This window comes from Trichosurus vulpecula, chromosome 2 (assembly GCF_011100635.1).
Source record: "Trichosurus vulpecula isolate mTriVul1 chromosome 2, mTriVul1.pri, whole genome shotgun sequence".
NCBI lineage: Eukaryota > Metazoa > Chordata > Mammalia > Diprotodontia > Phalangeridae > Trichosurus > Trichosurus vulpecula.
The window spans coordinates 193,320,968-193,340,803 of record NC_050574.1 but is presented as its reverse complement, the minus strand read 5'-3'; the positions used below and the strand labels follow the sequence as shown (position 1 = coordinate 193,340,803).

The 19,836-nt window shown below is 39.6% G+C and overlaps 1 protein-coding gene across 2 annotated transcripts in view; it reads right to left on the bottom strand.

The window, feature by feature from the left end:
- FRY (FRY microtubule binding protein) overlaps positions 1-19,836 on the bottom strand; it is a 325,197-nt gene that overhangs the window by 71,745 nt on the left and 233,616 nt on the right. For both annotated transcript variants that reach the window (XM_036743232.1, XM_036743231.1), the window contains 6 exons: positions 19,586-19,668; positions 11,879-12,029; positions 9,866-9,969; positions 8,672-8,857; positions 4,709-4,907; positions 2,073-2,194 (listed from right to left, as the gene is read on the bottom strand). In XM_036743232.1, the coding sequence (XP_036599127.1) occupies positions 2,073-2,194; positions 4,709-4,907; positions 8,672-8,857; positions 9,866-9,969; positions 11,879-12,029; positions 19,586-19,668 (845 nt within the window). The remainder of the gene's footprint in view (positions 1-2,072; positions 2,195-4,708; positions 4,908-8,671; positions 8,858-9,865; positions 9,970-11,878; positions 12,030-19,585; positions 19,669-19,836) is intronic.

Below are 19,836 nucleotides of genomic sequence, written 5' to 3'. Positions count from 1 at the left end.
ATTTAATGTAAACTGGAAATAGGAGACTAATAAATTTATTCTGGAGTACTTTATGATTCAATACTTCCTCTTGAACAAAACGTATGTAAAGAATCCATGCATTCAAAGCAGGAGAAATGGAAATCAAGATCTGTTGTTGTTTAGTCATTTTTCAGTCATGTCTGACTCCTCATGACCCCATTTGGAGTTTTCTTGGCAAAGATATTATGATAGTTTGCTATTTCCTTCTCCAGCTCATTTTACATATGAGGAAACTGAGACAAACAGGGTTCAGTGACTTGCCTAGGGTCACACAGCTACTAAGTGTCTGGGGTCAGATCTGAACTCATGAAGATAGTCTTCCTGACTCTAGACCCCGCACTGCAGCCACAGCACCATTGGTCAAATGATACCAATGTCTTTGGTATTATACAGACCTAATTTTCAAAGGCATATTAGAAGTCCCTATTTGCAAATGGTACCAATTGGTGTGTTATGTCCATCTAACTTAAAGGACACTATCTCTGTCCTTTAGGACATTTGCAATCTAAAACAATAAAAACAGAGACTGCAAATGTTACATGAATGAGGCTAGGATTCAAATATATACATAAGGAAAGAACTTATGGGCAAAAAAGTATAGAGTGTATAAATTCTGTTTGCAATATATGTGCATGAGTGTGTGCGTGCGTGCATGCATGTGTGTGTATGTGTGTGTATACTGAATGGGTACCATGCTTTCAATTTACTGGAGAAAGATTCCCAGAGATTTCATGAAGGATGGGAGGAAAAGAATTGGTTAGCGGGGATAAATTTGTCATTCTAGGCTTATGCTAAGGTATGGAAGACTACTCAGGTGCAGGTATAAGTTGATCAAGCAAAAGAAGCATTTAGCAAGGATGGCAGGAGAGTAGGGAATATACTAGGGCAGCTGGGAGTATCCTGGTTGAGGATGTGATCTCTCTAAGAGCTGGAAGCCATTGCCTTATTTTCTTTTGTTATGACTCCCTCTACCCCAAGACCAGGGTTCAGTTAATTAGTGGTTCATATGCAAATCATAAATTCCTTTCTTTTAGGCTATGTTCAATTCTCAGATGACTGTTAAGCAGAGGACAATATGCCCATTCAATCATGTGCCAAGTTTAACCTTTTCTGTCTCTTCGTGGAGGAGAGATGCAGCTTCTATACAAACATAAAGCTGACCATTTCGATAGATGCCAAGTGAACATCACTGTGCTCTGGGGTTTTCATAAGTAATTTAAGGTGGAATCTAAAAACAATACATGGGAAACCCTATTCCAGGAATACCTCCTCCAGCCCATTTTACCACCATTTCTTTTCTAAGGAATTTCTCTGACAAATATTAGCATGTTATGATAATGGGCAGAAGTGTGGCTCAGATATTTAACCTTGGGAATGTGCTCACACTGGGAGCAGCTGAGATTTGAGCCACCAAGTTAGCAAAGGACCCTGTTGATCCTTAAAGAAATTTAGCAGGTTAAAAATAAAACTGGCTCAACAGAATAATCAGTATATTCTTAGACCACTGTTTCAATTTGTCAATTAATAAAACTTCATTAAGTGCCTGCTTGTGCAGAGATACAGAGAACTAAGAGGAAAATTCAGGGGTCAGCGGTCATGATGAGGAAGAAGAGAAAGCTCAGTGAGAGTGGGAATATGAAAAAGTGGAAAGATAGGGCACTGTGTCAAAAAGTGGAATTTCAAAGTTCAATATGTTGGATGATGCTGAAGTCTAAGCAATGGCCACATCAGTGGGTGGCTGAACTGAACGGAAATGGAAACAAGGAGTTCAAATGACAGTAGGAAAAATACTGTAAGTAGGGTAATGAAAATATAGATGACATCAAGCGACATTAAATTATATAAAGTAGTCAGTTTCTGAAAGTTTTTATAACCTTATGTAGGATAGAAAACTCTGGAGTTTTCCAAAAAATAAACTCTAGTCAGATATTTGGCAAATGTGAAAACCACCCTGAATGTGCTCTGTTTTAAGAGGGTCAAGTGTAGAATAACATGGCAGATCAAAGAAGAACGATGGGTCCCACATGCTTCCAAGTAACAAGATAAGGTACCTGACTTAGAATCCTTAAACACAGACACAACATGACGTAGGAAATTAGCAAGCTGCTCAGCACTCTTGGAATTCTGATTCTTGGGGGTGATATCTTCATGGCACCAAAGTGGACCAAAAGCCCTTAAAAGACATAAAATATAAGACAAATAAATTATGACTTTGCACTAGAAAAACAATATATTGTGATATATTTCTTCTCTAATAGCAGCTTTGCTAAATGTTCAAATATTTATTTTATTGCGAGTTAGGTCTCTCCCTAATAATATGTTCAAGAAGGATTTCTGAAGTTTCATATATAGTACAACCCAGAAATTAAGGACTCCATAGTTCCTCTTCTATTTTAAGTAAAAAATATGAGTGGACTTCAGTTTGAAAATTCCAGTCACCAAGAAACATTTGCAACCAGAATCTTGGGGCTATCTTACAGGACTGACCTCCTCTGGGTTCATTGTTGTTGCCACGTTCCAAACAGGAGCCAATCAGTGCTGAGCTGTGAGCTGAGCCTTAGACTGACCTATCTACAGAGATGTAAGGAGCAGACTCATAGCCCATAGCCACAAGAGGGTGTGGGCTGCAGAGAGTCATCTTACTAATGACAAATTTATAGAGGCAAAGATCTTAAGCTGGAAGGGACCTCTGACGTCATCAGGTCCAACTCCTGGACCATCATGGAGAGAAAGTTACTGGAGAAAATTTTTTTTTGTTGGAGAAACATTTTACTTGTTTTCTTTCTCCAAGAAAAGTTTGGCTTTCTTGTTATTGGCCTTGAATCTGTGCAACACATAGCCTAAGGCACAGTTTGGACTAGCACTCATGTATCCTTACTCAGGTATCCTCATTGCTCCGGATAAAAAAGGACAATTTTCTAATGAAAAGGAGGCTATGTTTCTATAATCCTATTATTCACAGGTAAACTATATGCAGAAATTGGCATTTTTTCTAGTGATTTTGTCATCATCAAACTCTCCCTGAGAGAAGGATGTTTCCTTACCAAGAAAAATGACTGGTCCCTTAAATATGGGTAAGCCGAGTGGTCATATGATCAAGGTATAGGTATATGTAGGTTCATGGTCCTTTCATCTTTCAGTAAGCAATGATTAAGTGCCTACTCTATGCCAGGCACTATGCTTGATAAAGGGGACACAAAGACAAGACCAAACAGGGCCTGCCCACAATTCTATTGTGAGGAATGACATACAAGCAAAAACAAAGACAAAATATAAACAAAGTCAATACAAGGCAATTTGAGCCAGTCCTACACAATATGAAGAAAAGATCCACTCATTTCTTTCTCCAAACAAGAAGTGTAAGTCTGACTGTCACTCCTCCCCTTACTCTAAATTCTGATGGCTCCTTGTTACCAGGGTAACAGGGTCAAATGTAAAGTCCTCTCTTCATAACCCAGCCCCTTCCTACCTTTTCTAGTCTTCTTATACATTATGATACAGCCAGACTGAACTACTTGCTGTTCCTATAATGTCTCTTTGAGTCTCTGTACCTTTGCACTGGCTGTCCCCCATGTCTGGAATGCTTTGCCTCCTTGTCTCCTCTTCTTAGTTTGCTTGGTTTCCTTCAAGACTCAGTTTAAATTCCATCTTCTGTAGGTCCTTCCACAACCCTCCACCTGTCACTGCCTTCCCTCTGAAGTTTATTCCACCCACTCTTTCTATAACTTGTATATATCCAGCTATTTACAAGGTGTTTCTTTCCCCTATTAAAATGTGAGCCCCTTGGAGGGAGAGGCTGTTTTTCCTTCTCTCTGTGTCTCCAACACTTAGCACTGTGCCTGGATCATAGGAAGCATTCAATAAATGGTTGTTGATGAACTCAGTGACTGACAAAAAACATAATGAAGGATTTGTAACATACACAGAAAGCTTTGGATATTTAATAATAATAAAAAAGAATTTTCTCTAGTGTGTTACTCACACAAGACTTAAAGTGAGCAGATCATGAGCTGCTGCCCACTAGAGATAAGAAAGCTTTGTGGGAATCCCCGTGCTGCAGTAACACTCTGGATTTACCAGATAAATCATTAAATGTAAGCATCATGAGACCTGAACAACAGGATAACCCACAACTTTTTATTTGATTTATTATCAGTTTGTTTCATTTTCCTTGTACTCCCCTCCTAATTGTTTCTGCCTGCTATTTGTGGCCTCTTCTAACTGATGAACAGAGGGAAGTTTTTCAATCAGTCAGTCAACATTTGTTAAGTGCCTACTATGGGACAGGCGCTGTACTAAGCTCTGGGGATATTAAGAAAGGTAAAAGACAGTTCTAGGAGTTTACAATTTAATGGGTTTTCTCAGTAATTGTTCCTTGGTAGGATACAGCTAATGTAGAGTTTTAGGTATTAAGGTATTAAGCCAGAGAGCACCGAGCCTCTGCCAGGCTTAATCCTGGTTAAAGTCAGGATGGTTACAGGGCATAATAGATTCCTGCCAACCAGCTGTAACATCATGGTTTTTTTTAAAAAAAATAAGAAGTCCTTTCCATTCATGGTAATTTTAGCAGATTTTTGGAAAACACTGGAAGTTGTTGAAACTTGGTATTCATTTCTCTCTCTCTCTCTCTCTCTCTCTCTGTGTGAAATTCTGGTACTTTTCCAAACGATGGCAGACCCTTCATTACCTGGTAGTCAGGAACTCAATAAGCTTGTTTGCCTTCTCATCAGTTTCAGTGGCTGTGTCAATGTCTTCTATCTCCTGGGTGATCTGCGGGAGATTCCCGCTGCTGCCTCCCAGACTGATGCTGGAGGAGGTAGAGCTGGAGCTTAAGCCAGAGTCTGGCACGGGGGAGGGCTGGTATTCTCTGAGGAAGTCAAAACCACCTGGTGGAAGAGGAAGAGAAGGTTGGAATGCACTCTCCCAGTGTGCTTGTCAGCTTTCTTAATGAGACTGAGAAACCAACACACAAGACTGCTCCCTGTAAGTTGTAAGAATACCCCCATGATCAAATTTAGAGAAAAGAAGCAATGGGGAGGTTTAACTCTCCAGTAATGAGACTAGTTTTTTGTGTTTCACTCATGAAAACCAGTCTCATTACCTTATCACATTATGCACTGTCTATTTCTGTAGGTTACAAATTGATTGAGGGGAAGGACTGGTTTTGATTTTGTCTTTGTAGCCCTAGCACATAGTAGGAGCTTAATACATAATGACTGACTGACTGAAGAGACCAAAGGCATGGCCAATGTAGAGATGAACTCCCTGGGTCATTTTAAAGAAAAGGTAGCTTGAAATGCTTTGGGCAATTCAGTTTCAAAATGCAGGGTCTCTTTAGCCCCTTGAGGATGGGAATGCAAGATGGCCAAGCATAAAAGATAAACTTCACATAAACTCTTAGTGTGTAATAGAATAGAACCAAATAAATGAACAGAAAGCAAACAAATTAACATGAAATGTTTGCTCAGTGTCTTTGACAAGTGCCTATCAGGTTCCACTAGCTCTGTAATTCACATGATGGCATGCCCTAATCAGAGAAGATGCTGTGCTCTATGAGCAAAGCAGAACTGAAGTAGCTCAAAAGAAATGCAAGATGCACACATTTAGTGAGCCTGGCACTGTGCCAAGTGCTGAGGAAACAAGTACAAATAAAAAACATAGCCAGTTCCTGTCAATCAAGGAGCTTACAATCTAATGGTGGAAGACAACATGAGGGTGGGGAAGAAGGTACGTGGGGCAGGGGCATTATGAGGAGTTCCAGAGAAGTCCAAAAGTGGGGTGGCTAGTGTAAAATGGGGAGAAAAACTGTGCTGAGTCCCCCTCTCTTTAAATAGAGGCCCCAGAGAAGCCCATGGTCTCATCCTCTAGTTGTAGGGTTCAAAAAGTTAACTTCACAAGTACAAGAGAGGGGACATGTGATTAGATAGCCATACACCTCGAATGATCTGTGGGGTCTTAGAGAACTGCAATCTAAGTAGCAATCAACCATCTGATACGGCAGATGACAAAGCTAATATGATTTGGGGCTGCGTCAAGAGGCATTTTGCCTAGGACTAGAGAGGAGAGAGTCTTGGTCAGAATACATATGTGGAGTATTGTGTTCAGTTCTGGGCCTGCAAATAGATGAAGGACATTATTAAATTAGAATTAAGTAGAGGGCACCCGGGATAGTAAAGGGCCTTGAATTCATGCAATAGGAAAACTGGCGGAAAGAAGTGGGGATAGTGAACCTGGAGAAGAGAACATGAGGGGGACAGGATAACTATCTTCAAGTATTTGAAAGGCCTTTATATGGAAGAGGGATTAGATTTATTCTGTTCAACCCCAGAGGGCATAACTAGGACCGATGAGTGGAAATTGTAGAAGGGCAAATTCAGGCTAAATTCAAGAAAATATTTCCTAATGATGAGAACCATCCAAAAGTAGCATGGGCTATCCTGACACAGAGTGTGTTCCTCTTCATTGGGGGATTTCAACCAAAAACTGGACAATCTCTAGCTGAATACGTGATGAAAGAGATTCTTGTTCACATATTGGCTGGACTATTTGGCCTCTAAGGAAGGCTCCTTTGAATGTTAAGACTGTGATTTTGTACTAGAACTAGTGGTGAGATGCAGGGTTCTGATTTGTTCCATTGACCATTAAAAAGAAATCAATGATTTGGATGAAGAGGGAAGACATATCAAATTTGGAGATGACGGAAAGCTGAAGAGTAAAGTGAAAATTGAGTGAAAGAGTAATGCTATAAAAAAACATCTCAGGATGCTGGGAGGAACGGTCAAATCTGACAAAATAAAATTTAATAGATACATATGTAAATGTTCTAAAAATCAATAGCCCAAAGGCAGAATGAGGGAGGCTTTGCTTTAGAGTCAATGTGGAAAGATATGTGAGTTTCAGCTGACTGAAAGTTAAAAAGGAGGGGCAGCTAGGTGGCGCAGTCAGTAGAGCACCGGCCCTGGAGTCAGGAGGACCTGAGTTCAAATCCGGCCTCAGACACTTGACACATGTACTAGCTGTGTGACCTTGGGCAAGTCACTTAACCCCAATTGCCCTGCCCCCCCCCCAAAAAAAAGAAAGTTAAAAAGGAGTCATCAATATGGAGTGGTTGCCTAGAATGCTGATGCAATCTTAAACTTCAGGGATAAAAGCAGGTTCCCAGAAAAAGAAATCGGGAATAATCTTATTGTATCCTGGACTAGATACAGAATATGGTGTTTAGTTCTTGGCACCCTGTTTTAAGTGGGTTGTCAACCTTCATTGCAGAATGGCTGAACAAGTTACGGTACATAAATGTGATGGAATACTATTATGCTGTGAGAAATGATGAAGGGAATGGTTGCATAAAAACTTGGGAAAATCTGCATGAAGTGATACAAAGTGAAGTGATCAGAATCAGGAGAACAATCTATACAGTAATAGAAATAGTGTAAAGATAAGCAACTCTGAAAGCTTAGAAATTCCAATCAACACAATGACCCATTCCAAAGGATTTATGCTGAAACATGCTATCCACCTCCAGATGGAGAGCCACTGGTGTCAGAGTACATACTTTCTCTCTCTCTCTCTCTCTCTCTCTCTCTCTCTCTCTCCCTCCCTCCTTCTCTTTCTCTTTCCTTCTTTCTTTCTTTCTTCCTTCCTTCCTCTTTCCCTCGCTCTCTTTCTTTCCCTATCTTCTTTCCTTCTTTCTTTTTTTTTTTTGCAGGGGGATGGTAGAACATAGCTAATGTAGAAATTTGTTTATTATGACTATACACACACACACACACACACACACACACACACACACACACACACACACACACACATATATATATCTGTAATAGGTGTCTCCCCCCCACCCCCATTGCCTTCTCATTAGGTGCGGGAGGGAGCAGGGAGAAGGAGAGAATTTGGAACAACAAAACATTTTTAAAAAGTCTCTGTGCTAAAAAACAAATCAAAAAACAATAGAAAGCTGAAAAAAAATGTTGAAAAATGCAATATGTGTTATGTCCTCTGAGGAACAGGAAGTAGAAAGAGAGATTCTTATACTGGGTGGGGAGCTACATGAGATGATCCTTAAGGTGGTCCTAGACATGTTGTGAGGAAAAAGTGGATTTAGATACTGGCTTAGTCTCTTACTAGCTATGTGACCCTGGGCAAATCACTTAACCTCTTTGGGATCCAGTTTTCTCATCTATAAAATGAAGGCATTAGACTCAATGGTCTCTAAAATCTCTTCTAGTTTTAAACTGATGATCTTTTTTTGGGGGAGGGGGGAAGGCAGAACAATTGGGGTTAGATGAATTGCCCAAGATCACACAGCTAGTAAGTGTGTCAGGTGTCTGAGGCTAGATTTGAACTCAGGTCCTCCTGACTCCAGGGCAGGTGCTCTACTCACTGAGCCACCTAGCTGCCCCTAAACCAATGATCTTATGGCTTCTGTGGCCCTCATTTTCTTCATGTGCAAAATGAAACACTGGTCATGCATTCATGTGGTGAAATTAACCTCCAGCAAGGTTTTATGGATTTATTGTTACGTTCATCATGCAGAAGACTAACCATAACTGCATTACAGAAATTATTTATTTATTCTGTATTCTGAAATCTTCAGGAGTCTCTGCATTTTAGAGGGCAACTCTACACCAACAATTTCTGTTTTTGTTACCTGTATAGAGGTATTCAGGGAGATAAGCTGGCTGGACCGTGAGTGTCTTGGCTTCACTCATCTCTCTGGTCTGCAGAAGTACTGATGCAATGGAATGAAAATTACTGTTACAAGAAAGAGCAATCAGCAGGTGGAGAAGCAGCTTTTTACTGTGTTCAAAGACTTCAGGCCGGTAATGGTCCAAACCTGAGAGGAAAAGGGAAATCTCTTTGTAAAAACACATTTTTAATTAGTTCAGAGACTACAGAAATAATAAAAATTCCAGTGTTAGTCATGGCATTTCCACATAAAGAAACATGCAGGAGTAGGAGGTTTGTAATTTTCTCACCTGTGACATGAGTTACCAATGTAAAGAGTGAGGTTCAAGGAAAACAACCTGCTTTGTTCCTTACACCAAAATCTTGGAGTAAGGGTAACTGGGCTTCTCGTTGGCCCATCAAGAGCATTTCCTACTGCTTACTCTCCCTTTTCCCTCAATCTCTATGACACTGAACTTTCCAGACTGTATGGCTAATTCTTTAGCCATCTTTGTCTCTTTTCCTGGTTTCTCTTCCTCCCTCACCCCGCAGCTACGGATATTCTCTGACGATACACCCTTGTCTCTTCAGCCCTGCTGCCTACACTTTCCCCAGTGATCCTGTCTTATGATCCCTGCTGTCAGAGATTATCATTATTATTTTCATGGACCTACTTTATACTGAATTTCATTCTACAGCAAAATGGCATTATAATCGCTAGCATTTAAGACAGTGCTTTAAAGTCTGCAAAGCATTTTATAAATGTCATCTCATTTTATCCTCACAATCACCCTGGGAGGCAGGTGCTATTTCTGAATTCATTTTACAGATGAGGAAACTGAGTCAAACAGGTTAAGTGACTTGCCCAAGACCACACAGCTGGTAAGAGGCTGGACTTGAATCAGGTCTTCCTGCTTCTATGTCCAGCACTCTATCCACTGAGCCACCTAGCTGCCTGCTGATATCATTACCAGCTTCCAGAGCATTTGGATTATTGTTTAATTGTGGGTCCTGAAGCTAACACGAAAACCCAATGAATGATGGAAATCAATGTTCTAATAATGAAGAATGGGAGTGGTGAACTTTGAAAAGAATACTAACAAAATCCTTTTGCTCCACTTGTGGCCATATGGTGTACAGAAGGATCATGCACGATTCCTCTTGGATCTAGCCTTACCTAAGAAGACAGCATGAAGTAGTAAGGGTAGATGAAGGGCCCAATCTTCTCTCACACTGTGATCCACAACCATCTCAGTCATAAAAATAACAGCAATGTTGCACCTGATCAAAAAAAATGAAATTAGAGATGGAGGCAATAAATACATCACTAAATCTTTTTCCCCCACTTAACAGTATTTTGTTTTTTCCAATGACATGTAAAGATAGTTTTCAACATTCACTTTTATAAGATTTTGAGTTCCAATTCTTTTTCTCCCTCTCTCCCCTGCCCCCTCCCCAAGATGACAAGCAATCTGATGTATGCTATATATGCACAATCATATTAAAATATTTCCACATTAGTCATGTTGCAAAAGAAAAATCATAACAAAATAGAAAAACCATAAGAAAGAAGAAACAAAAAAAGTGAAAATAGTATGCTTTGATCTGCATTCAGACTCTGTGGTTCTTTCTCTGGGATGTGGATAGCATTTTCCATGAGTCTTTTGGAACTGTCTCAGAGTGTTGTACTGCTGAGAAAATTCAAGTCTATCAAAATTGTATATCACTAAATCTTGATAAAATTAAAACCTTCCAGTGCCCTCTGAGTTAGCATATCAATCAATGGATAAACATTTATTAAGCACCTACAGTTCCAGGCCTTGTGCTAAGTGCTAGGAATACAGAGAAAGGCAAAAAACAGAGTCTTTGCCCTCTAGGGGCTCACAGTCTGATGGAGGAGACAACAGGTATGAACAAGATATCCACAAGATAAACGGGAAATAATCAACAGAAGGAAGACCCTAGGATGGGGGAAATCTTGAAGAAGATGGGATTTTAGTTGGGCCTTGAAGAAAGCCAGGGAAGCCAGGAGATGGAGATGAGCAGGGAGAGGATTTCAGAAATGGGGAACAGCCATAGAAAATGCTCTAAGTTGGAAAACAGAGCATATGAGGCCCCTACTCCAAGGCTCCATACCGATTCATTCAGTTCCATGAGTATTTATTAAGCACCCATTTATTATGTGCCAAGCTCTGTGCTTGGTTTTGGGGATACAAAGACAAAACCAGAAGTGGCTGCCTTCAAGGAGCCTACATTTGGATAGCTAAATAAAGTAAAATGTAAATATGTATTTTTATGGATAGTCAAGGTCTAATGACTGAGGGGAAAGGCTGTGGATCAGAAAAGGCATGTTTGGGAGGAGGCATGTGAGCTGAGCTTGGAAGGAAGCTAGGTATTACAGAACACAGAAATGAGGAGGAAGAACATTCATGGCACAGAGGATCTCCTATGAGAAGGCATGGAGGTGGGAGGTGGGATACTGTGAATGAGGAGCCAAACCAGTCCAACTTGAAAGGAACATACAGTGTTTAAGGGTGGTGGTGGGGGGAAATGTGAAATAAGTCTGGAAAGATAAGCAGAGTATTTACTAGGTGGTGGGAGCATGGTGTGATGGGGTGGATAATCAGCATAACAATAACAGTAAATTAATGGTAATAAACATTTATATAACACATTAAGGTTGGCAAATATTATCTTATTTTTGTCCTTAGAACAATCCTGAGAGGAAGGTGCTATTATTATCCTCATTTTACAGATAAGGAAACGAGGCACAGAGAGGCTAAGTGACTTGTTCAGATAATATATGTCTGAGGCTGCATTTGAACTCAGGATCCCCTGACTTCAAGTCCAAACTATCTACTCTGACATCTAGCAGTGGGAATGCAAGTTCCTTGTCTATATTTTGCTTCAGTCTTAGAAGCCCCAAGTAATTAAAGTTGTGTGGCAGGAAGAATCTTTAGGGAATAACCAGAATGGGCCAGAAAAGTTTTGTGATTTACATCTAGAACAAGAATATATTTTGGCTAGTGTATATCCAGCAAATACATGGAAAATTAAGGGTCTACTATGTTGTGATAGCTTTTTAAAGATCAACCCATTTTGAGACCCAAAGTAAGCTTATCAAGACCCCCTAGGAGAAAAGACTAATCAAACTAAGATTTCATTATACTAAATAGAACAGTCAACTCACCTATGGAGTGGTCCCCGGGGAGTGATGGTTTCTGGGAGGTAGTCAACCAGGGGTGCCCAGCATCCTCCAGTGCAGGGCATTGGCAATGGTTGTGGCTGTTTGGTCTCTGTGATGTTCAATAACCATCCAGTATATGGGGAAATCGGATCATCTACAAGGCAAGAGAGAGAATTATACTTCATTTCCATGAGGGAAGATGCCCCTTTTCACTACTTAATAGACAAGAGATGTATCAAGGACCTGTGATTTCCCCAGTGTGGGAACTCCCTCCAGTAACACATTCATAACCAATATATCCCCAGTAGGCTTAGAGAGTTCCCTGAGGCTCACAGAGATTAAGTCACTTCTCCATGGTCACAGAGCTAGTTTATGTCCCAGTTATGACTTGAAACCAGGTCTTCCTGCCTCCAGGTTCAGCACTCTATCATACCACATTCCTTTTCTTTGCTATTTGTTGTTTAAAAGATAACCTACAAATTTCACAATAGTTACAATGACTTCCACTATTCAGTATGGTCAGCTCAACCAATAACGTATTAAGACTCGTTTAGTCACTTAACCTCTTCTCAGTCTCCATTTTCTCATCTGTAAAATGAGAAAATTAGATGAGATGGCTTCATCCAGCTTGAGATCTATGATTCTATGATTCTCTATGGAAGGTCCTATAATAGGTGCTGGGAGATACAAAGATTAAAAACAACAACACAGGTCTTACCCACAAGGAGCTTACAATATAATAAGGGAGAGGGAAAATTAAATATATATCCACATATATGTATGTGTATGTGCATGTTTGTATATGTATACACACAGACACACACAAATGATAGAAGGTGGAATGAGACTGGGTAAAGGAGAGATAACAATCAATTATTTATTTTCTACAACACAGAAAAATCTGAAGAGGGAGAAACAGTTTTTAAGGGAAGGCGGGGGGTAATCATAGGAAAGGCTTCATGGAGGAGAAGAGTATTTTAACTGGCAGAGTTGAAGTTGGAGCATATTTCAGGTATTGAGGGATTTATTATTGTTAAGTTGTTTTTTAGCCATGTCCAATTCTTTGTGACGTCATGTGTGGTTTTCTTGGTGGAGATACTGGAGTGGTTTGCCATTTTCTTCTGCAGCTCATTTTACAGATGAGGAAACTGAGGCAAACAGGGTTAAGTGACTTGCCCAGAGTAACATAGATAGGTAAGTGTCTGAGGCCATATTTGAACTCATGAAGGACAGTATTCCTGATTCCAAGCCCAGTGCTCCATCCACTGTGCCATCTAACTGCCCTGAAGGATAACCTGTACAAATACAAACACAACTATTACCATAATTAAAAAAAATATGTTTAGAAAAGAGAGAGATACAAGAGATGTTATGCAGGGAGAATCAACAGGACTTGGTGACTGACTGCATAGGATGGAAGGTTAGGGAGAGGAAGGAGTCAGAAGTGACTGGGGTCTTGAGCCAGGGTGACCAGTAGGATGATAGGGCCCTCACCTTAATAGGAAGAGGAAAGTTTAGGGAGAGGCAATTTTAATAAAGGAAGATGATGGGTTACTGTGGGTTTGAGCATTCTTATAACCCCTTTCTTATAATATCTTTCTATATGTTCAGTTTGAGGTGCTGGTGGGCCATCCTGCTAGAGATGACCAACAGACACATGAGGATGTGAGAATTCATGGAGCTCAGGGAAGACATTAAGGCAAGATATATATATATATATATCTGGAACCATTTGCATCATAGTCAAGGGAGTGGATAAAATCTGAGGAAGAAAATATATAGAAAGAAGAGGAAAATGTCTGAAGATGTAGCTTTGAATGACTCTCAAATTTAGAGGTCAACAGTTAAAATGACTAAAAAAAAGGAGACAGGTAGGAGATACAGGAAAGAACAGTGTCTTGGAAGCCAAGAAAGGAGGGAGTATCTAGGATAAGAGTGCTTAACCTGAGGTTTGTGAACTTAAAAAAATATTTTGATAACTATATTTCAAAATAATTTGTTTCCTTTGTATTATGACATATGTTATTTTAGGCATTTAAAAACGTTCATTCTAAGAAGGGATCCATGAGCACAAAAAAAGGTTAAGAACTTGTGATCTAGGAGGAGGAGATAGTCAAAAGTGTCAAATACTGCAGAGAGGTTAAGGAAGATGAATAATAAGAAAAGGTCACAGGATTTAGCAATTAGGAGGTCATTAGTGACCTTGGAGAGACAACTGAATTCTCATGTCTGTACAATATGAATAAAGTTGCATAATTTATCCTTTCTTTTCCAGGCTGAAAATGTGCTATGGGGAGTCTCAGAAGCAAGCTGTTCATATTTTAAAGGCTGTAGCTGAATTATTATTTTTCTTCATTTTTAATAGTGCACCTCCCTGATCATAAAAATATACAGTAAAATGATCTCTTTCCAAAATTAAAGCTTAGATAACACAGCTGTTTGTGCTAGGGAACTCTACTAACGGTGGGTATATTTTTGTTATTTAGATTAGATGTTCTAGGGGATGCAGGGATTAAGAATGCCAAACTCAAATTTACTGAATCGGGCAGATGTTATGAAGGAGGTGCTTACTGTATGTAATTAACTAGTGCAATGAGTGATGAGGTTAACAACATTCAACTCTAAATTGATTTGGGAAGTAAAGGCAACAAATTAGCACCTATGTTTCAATTCAAAATTCACTCAGCAAAGAATTAACAGGAGAGCTGTTGAACTCACTCCAACAACATACCTTATCCCCTGGGGAAACTGCTCAAATGCAGTGTATGTGATAAAAAAATAGCCTAAGGTACAGTGTTCTATACTTTACAAAGAGCTTTCATGGATGGTACTTCATTTGGTCCTCTTAACGGGGACCCATTTATTATCGCACCCATTTTACAGATGAGGAAACTGAAGCTGACTTGCCCAAGATCAGATGGTTAGCAAGCACTGGAGTTGGGACTCAAACCCAAATTTCCTGTTCACAGAGTCCAACCCCCTCTCATTGAATAGACTAGAAAACAGAAGAGCAGAGAGGTTAAGTGATTTGTTCAGCAGGATCTGAATCCAAGTCTTTCTGACCCTAGGTCCAGAACTCTAGCATGCCGCCTCTCATTAATATGCTCCTCTATGTCTTTGTATATTCTGGATGCTCTGTATAAGTGATTCCTCACTTTCATGGGTCCTCTGAGACTTAAAAAATCTTTTCCCATAGAGAAAGTGACTGAAAGTCTTCTGCTCAAATGCTAACAGCCAAGTGGGAAGACAAAAAACTATATTCCATGGCATAACATGCAATGGGGGTTGGGAAGAGAAAGAGAGGAAGCTAAAAGAAAAAAAATCTGATGTTAAAAAAGTGACTGCTCTGGTTACTGTAATTTTCTTCTAAGCAATGCAAATGCAAAATATACTGCAACAAAGGTCTGGGAGTCCTGAAAAGAAAAGAGAAGCCTCTTGTACAACCAGGTCTTTATCACTGAAATGACTTCCTTCGAGTCCCAGCTAAAATCCCACCTTCTCTAGGAAGCCTCTTCTCACTCCTTTCCACTGCAGTGCCTTCACTCTAATGATTATTTACTATTTGTCATGTATATATTTGGTTTGGACACAGTTGTCTGTGGGTTGTCTCCTCCATCGGACTGTAAACTCCTTGAGGGCAAGGGCTGTCATTTGCCTTTCTTTGTGTCTCTGGCACTAAGAGTTGCAGTGCCTGTCACATATATGCTTATGGAGTAACTGACCCCAGATGAACTAGTTTAAGGATATGGTGTAGGCTTAGGGATGAAGCATAATTCAGCCCACTCAGCTCTGTCCCCAACTTGCTAAAGAGACCTATCTGTCACAGTGACTCATTATCACTTCATTTTATTCCAAGTAGAATCCGCAGCGGGCGAGACTAACCAGCACTCTGCTAATAATAATGATGCACTTTGCCCTAAAACAGAGAGGTTCTTAAACTGGGGTCATAAACAGTTATGAACTAGTCACAGCTCTGTTATTTATTTAGACACACTAACAGATTACGGATCCAGGTCCATTCACCATCCACATGACCCCCAAAATTGCTGATTTCTTTCTAGATAAAATATTTTGTAGTTCTTCAGTGAGTTGGATTTGGATTCAGATGCTATTACTCTCTCTAGAGCAGGTGTCCTTAATATTTTCTGTGTCAGGGACCCCTTAGGTAGTCTGGTAAAGCCCATGCATGGATGTTTTCTCAGATTAATGTTTTCAGGGGTATAAAATATAAAAGATAACAAAGAAAACTAATTATACTGAAAAGCAGTCATTAAAAGTTCACAGAGTCCAGGTTAAGAACCCCTTCACCAGGGCCACACGGATCTTACTGGTAGAATGCCACTAAGTCGGCAAGAGGCTTATTCTTTCTTCTAAATGTGAAATCTGTTGTACTTTTAAGTAGACTATTGGATTTGGGAGTTGGAAGAGGCTTCCTAGAGAAGGTGGGATTTTAGCTGGGACATTTCAGTGACAAAGACCTGCTTGTGGCCTCCACCTGGAATAAAATGAAGCACTGACGGTTCGCTGTGACAAGTCTCTTTAGCCAGAGGGGAACAGATCTGAATGGGCTGAATTATGCTTCATCCCTGAGTCCACACTACATCCTTAAAGTGTGGCTAGAATGAAAAGATGGTGGGAAGGCACCAAACCAGTAAGCCTTGTCACTTTCTCATATATGGTGGGATTGTGTAGTGAGAAGAGCACAGAATTCAGTCAGGCTAACCTGGTCATAGTTACATGACTAAAGGCAATTACCTTAAAGTCTGGATGAAAGATTCTTCATCTATACTATGGGGATAACATTACTTGTTCTATCCACCTGATAGGGTTGTTTCTAGACAAGTACTTTGTAAACCTTAAAGTGCCAAAGAAATGTGGATTCTTGGACAGTGATTAGCAAATATTATATTAGATTGGCCCCAACTTGGGAGCTTATGGTGTCTCTGATAGACACCACGTTGGAGAGCTTGTAATAAGTTACAACACAGCTCTCAATACTAATATTCTGGTTAAATGAATGTTAACTACTCAATGATTTTTGTAGCCTATAATGACTGTGTGAAATAAACTTGTCTCATAGCATTCCAAGGACAGATTTAACATTTTCTTTTTACCAATTGAATTACTAAGACTTTTTACCAATTAAAAAAAATCCCAAGTCCAATAATCTACTTAAAAGTACAACAGATTTCACATTAATAAGAAAGAATAAGAACATGTATAGCATGAAATGACATTTTATGTTATTTGAATTTACAGTGACTTCTACTCCTACAAGTACTCTTGTGGCTCTTTTTCCCTGGAGCCAGTGGAGTTAGGTGAATATGATGGAGTAATTATTAGCCTGCTTTTTATTATAATTACACTCTGAGTCATTCATCTAGTAACTGCTAAGTGTGTGAGTTTTTTATATAAGAGGGCTCTCAATAGGCAGTTTAAGTTTTGTGTATTTTATTTATTACATCGCCCTGCTTGATTCCATGTCCTGGGGCCTAGAGCACATAAATATACATCATCAATGACCCAAAGATTTAAATGAAATAATCTACCACTCATTGGTCCTTTTGTCCAAAGTACTGAGGTATTCATATCATAAAATTGCTCAGGAAATGTAACATCCCCTTGAGCTATATTCCCCTGGACTAAGCCCGCCATGAAGCAGGGATGGCAGTCTGGAACATGAGGCACCATCTTTTTATAATCCAATTTTCCCCACCTCAAAATATGGATTCAAGTGTACTGCCACATGAACCAGACTTTTCTTTAACCAACAACCCTCCACTGTTCAGAAACTGATTGCCTGGGATTTGGGTTGCCAGCATCTGCTTTGCTGCTGATTAGTCTAGCAATTGCACCAGGGGTAATCAGGGCCATAGAAGACAAGTGAAAATAATAATAATAATTAATAATAATAATGAAAATACCACCTAACATTTATGTAGCACTCGCTATGTGCCAGGCACTATGCTAAGTCCTTTACAATTATTATCTCATTTGACCCTCACAATGGCCCTGGGAGGTAGGTGCTATTATGATTCCCACTTTACAGATGAGGAAACTGAGGCAAACAGGTGAAATGACTTACCCAGGATCACATATCAGTTTATTTTATTGGACTATTAGTTTGTTGGTAGCTCTTGTAAAACAGAGTGTCGTTGTTGAGTCAATTCTTGGCAAAGATGTTGGAGTAGTTTGCTATTTCCTTCTCCAGCTCATTTTACAGATGAGGAAACTGAGGCAAACAGGATTAAATGACTTGCCCAAGGTCACACAGCTAGTAAGTGTCTGAGGCTGGATTTGAACTCATGAAGATGTCTTCCTGATTCCAAGCCCAGTGCTCTTTGCCACCTAGCTCCCCCCACCCACTTTCTCCCCCAAGGGAGTGTAAGGCAGACAGTTGAAAACAAGGATTTCAGCATCTACAGATTTTCAATCACTCCTTTTTCTTACTATCCTAGATGTTAGAGAATTAATGCATATTAACTCGGAGAGCAATCACAACCCTAATACTTGGTTATCATCCTTACTTAGTTCCCATTTCCCACAGTAAAACGATGTTTGGTTATCCTAACCAAATTTAACTTACAGGAGGACAGCACCAAATTCATGATTCATGTAAAGCAGAAATAGCTGATCCCTAGATTCCCTTTACTAATCTCTTTGGCTCTTAGATATGCTATTAGGGCTGTTATTTTGATCCAACATTTCTATCATGTGAAGACAAGTGCTACTTTGTACCCTGGCGCCTGAAGCAGAAGCCTGGGGCTTAATAAGACCAAATGCCTCGACTCTTTTGTTTATCCATCTGCCCAAATGACAAGAAAAATAACATTGCAAATTTTATCTCTGAACTCAACTAGATTTTAACTGTCAATTGAGTACCTGATATAGACAGAACCAGCACTGAAGCAGAGAGATTTAGATGAGTTGGGTCCATAGGCCAGGACAGTTTTGCAAATGGATATTTTTTAAGCATCTAACGAACTGCAAAATTTCTTCCCCCACCCCCCAAATGGTGAAATTTTCACCAGTCCTTTCCAAACTCACCCTTATCACGTCAATAATATATTTTTTTTTCCTAGCAGCAAGGAAGAATGTTATGAATAGGTCATACTGATTGAGAGCTCATATCAATCAGCACATTATGATGATAAAGCACTGTACATTCATTATGCATAAATATAAAAGCAAGGATCTGGGCAGGATTCTGAATTTTAATTGGACTTCTTATTTCCCCATAGCCTTCAGGCTGTGAGCCCTGTGCTGATGGCAGGAGTGAGTTCCTGGCTGTGTCACATCTGTGGTGCCATAATAACAAAAATTAGTAATCACTGACATTTTTATAGAATAAAGTTTTCAAAGTGCTTTATATGGACAATCTCGTTTGATCCATCCTCACAACAATCTTACAGCGTATTACTGTTTATTATTATCCTTCCTCTTTTATGGATGAGGAAGCAAAGACTCACAGAGGTTAAATGACTTATCCAGGGTCCCACAGCCAGAGATGGGATATGAGGCCAGGTCTTCCTGACTATGGGACAGTGGAGCTGAAATGGAATCTAAATCCATTCATTAGACCAAGCTGTCCCTTCAGTACCATCTGGTAAATAATTAGATGAAGACTTTAGAATACTACGGTGTTTAGTCTATTTCATTCTCTAGCATTCCACATTTTCTCTTTTAACAGATCCACCAATTAGTACTTACTCTTGTCCTCATCATAAGAGCCGCCGGAGCTATTGCTGTATCTTGATTCTAGCCGAGTGTGGGCTCTGATGACATTACTGAACCTTCAAATGCAAAAATAAACCTTCATTTAAAAATACTGCATAATTAATAATAATGATTATTATTTAATCACTCTTAGAGACACCTCTTTCAGGATTTTGATTCAATCTCAAGAAATACTAGAGACCTATGAAAAAAAATTCATATTTTTTTCATCAAGGACTCTGTTA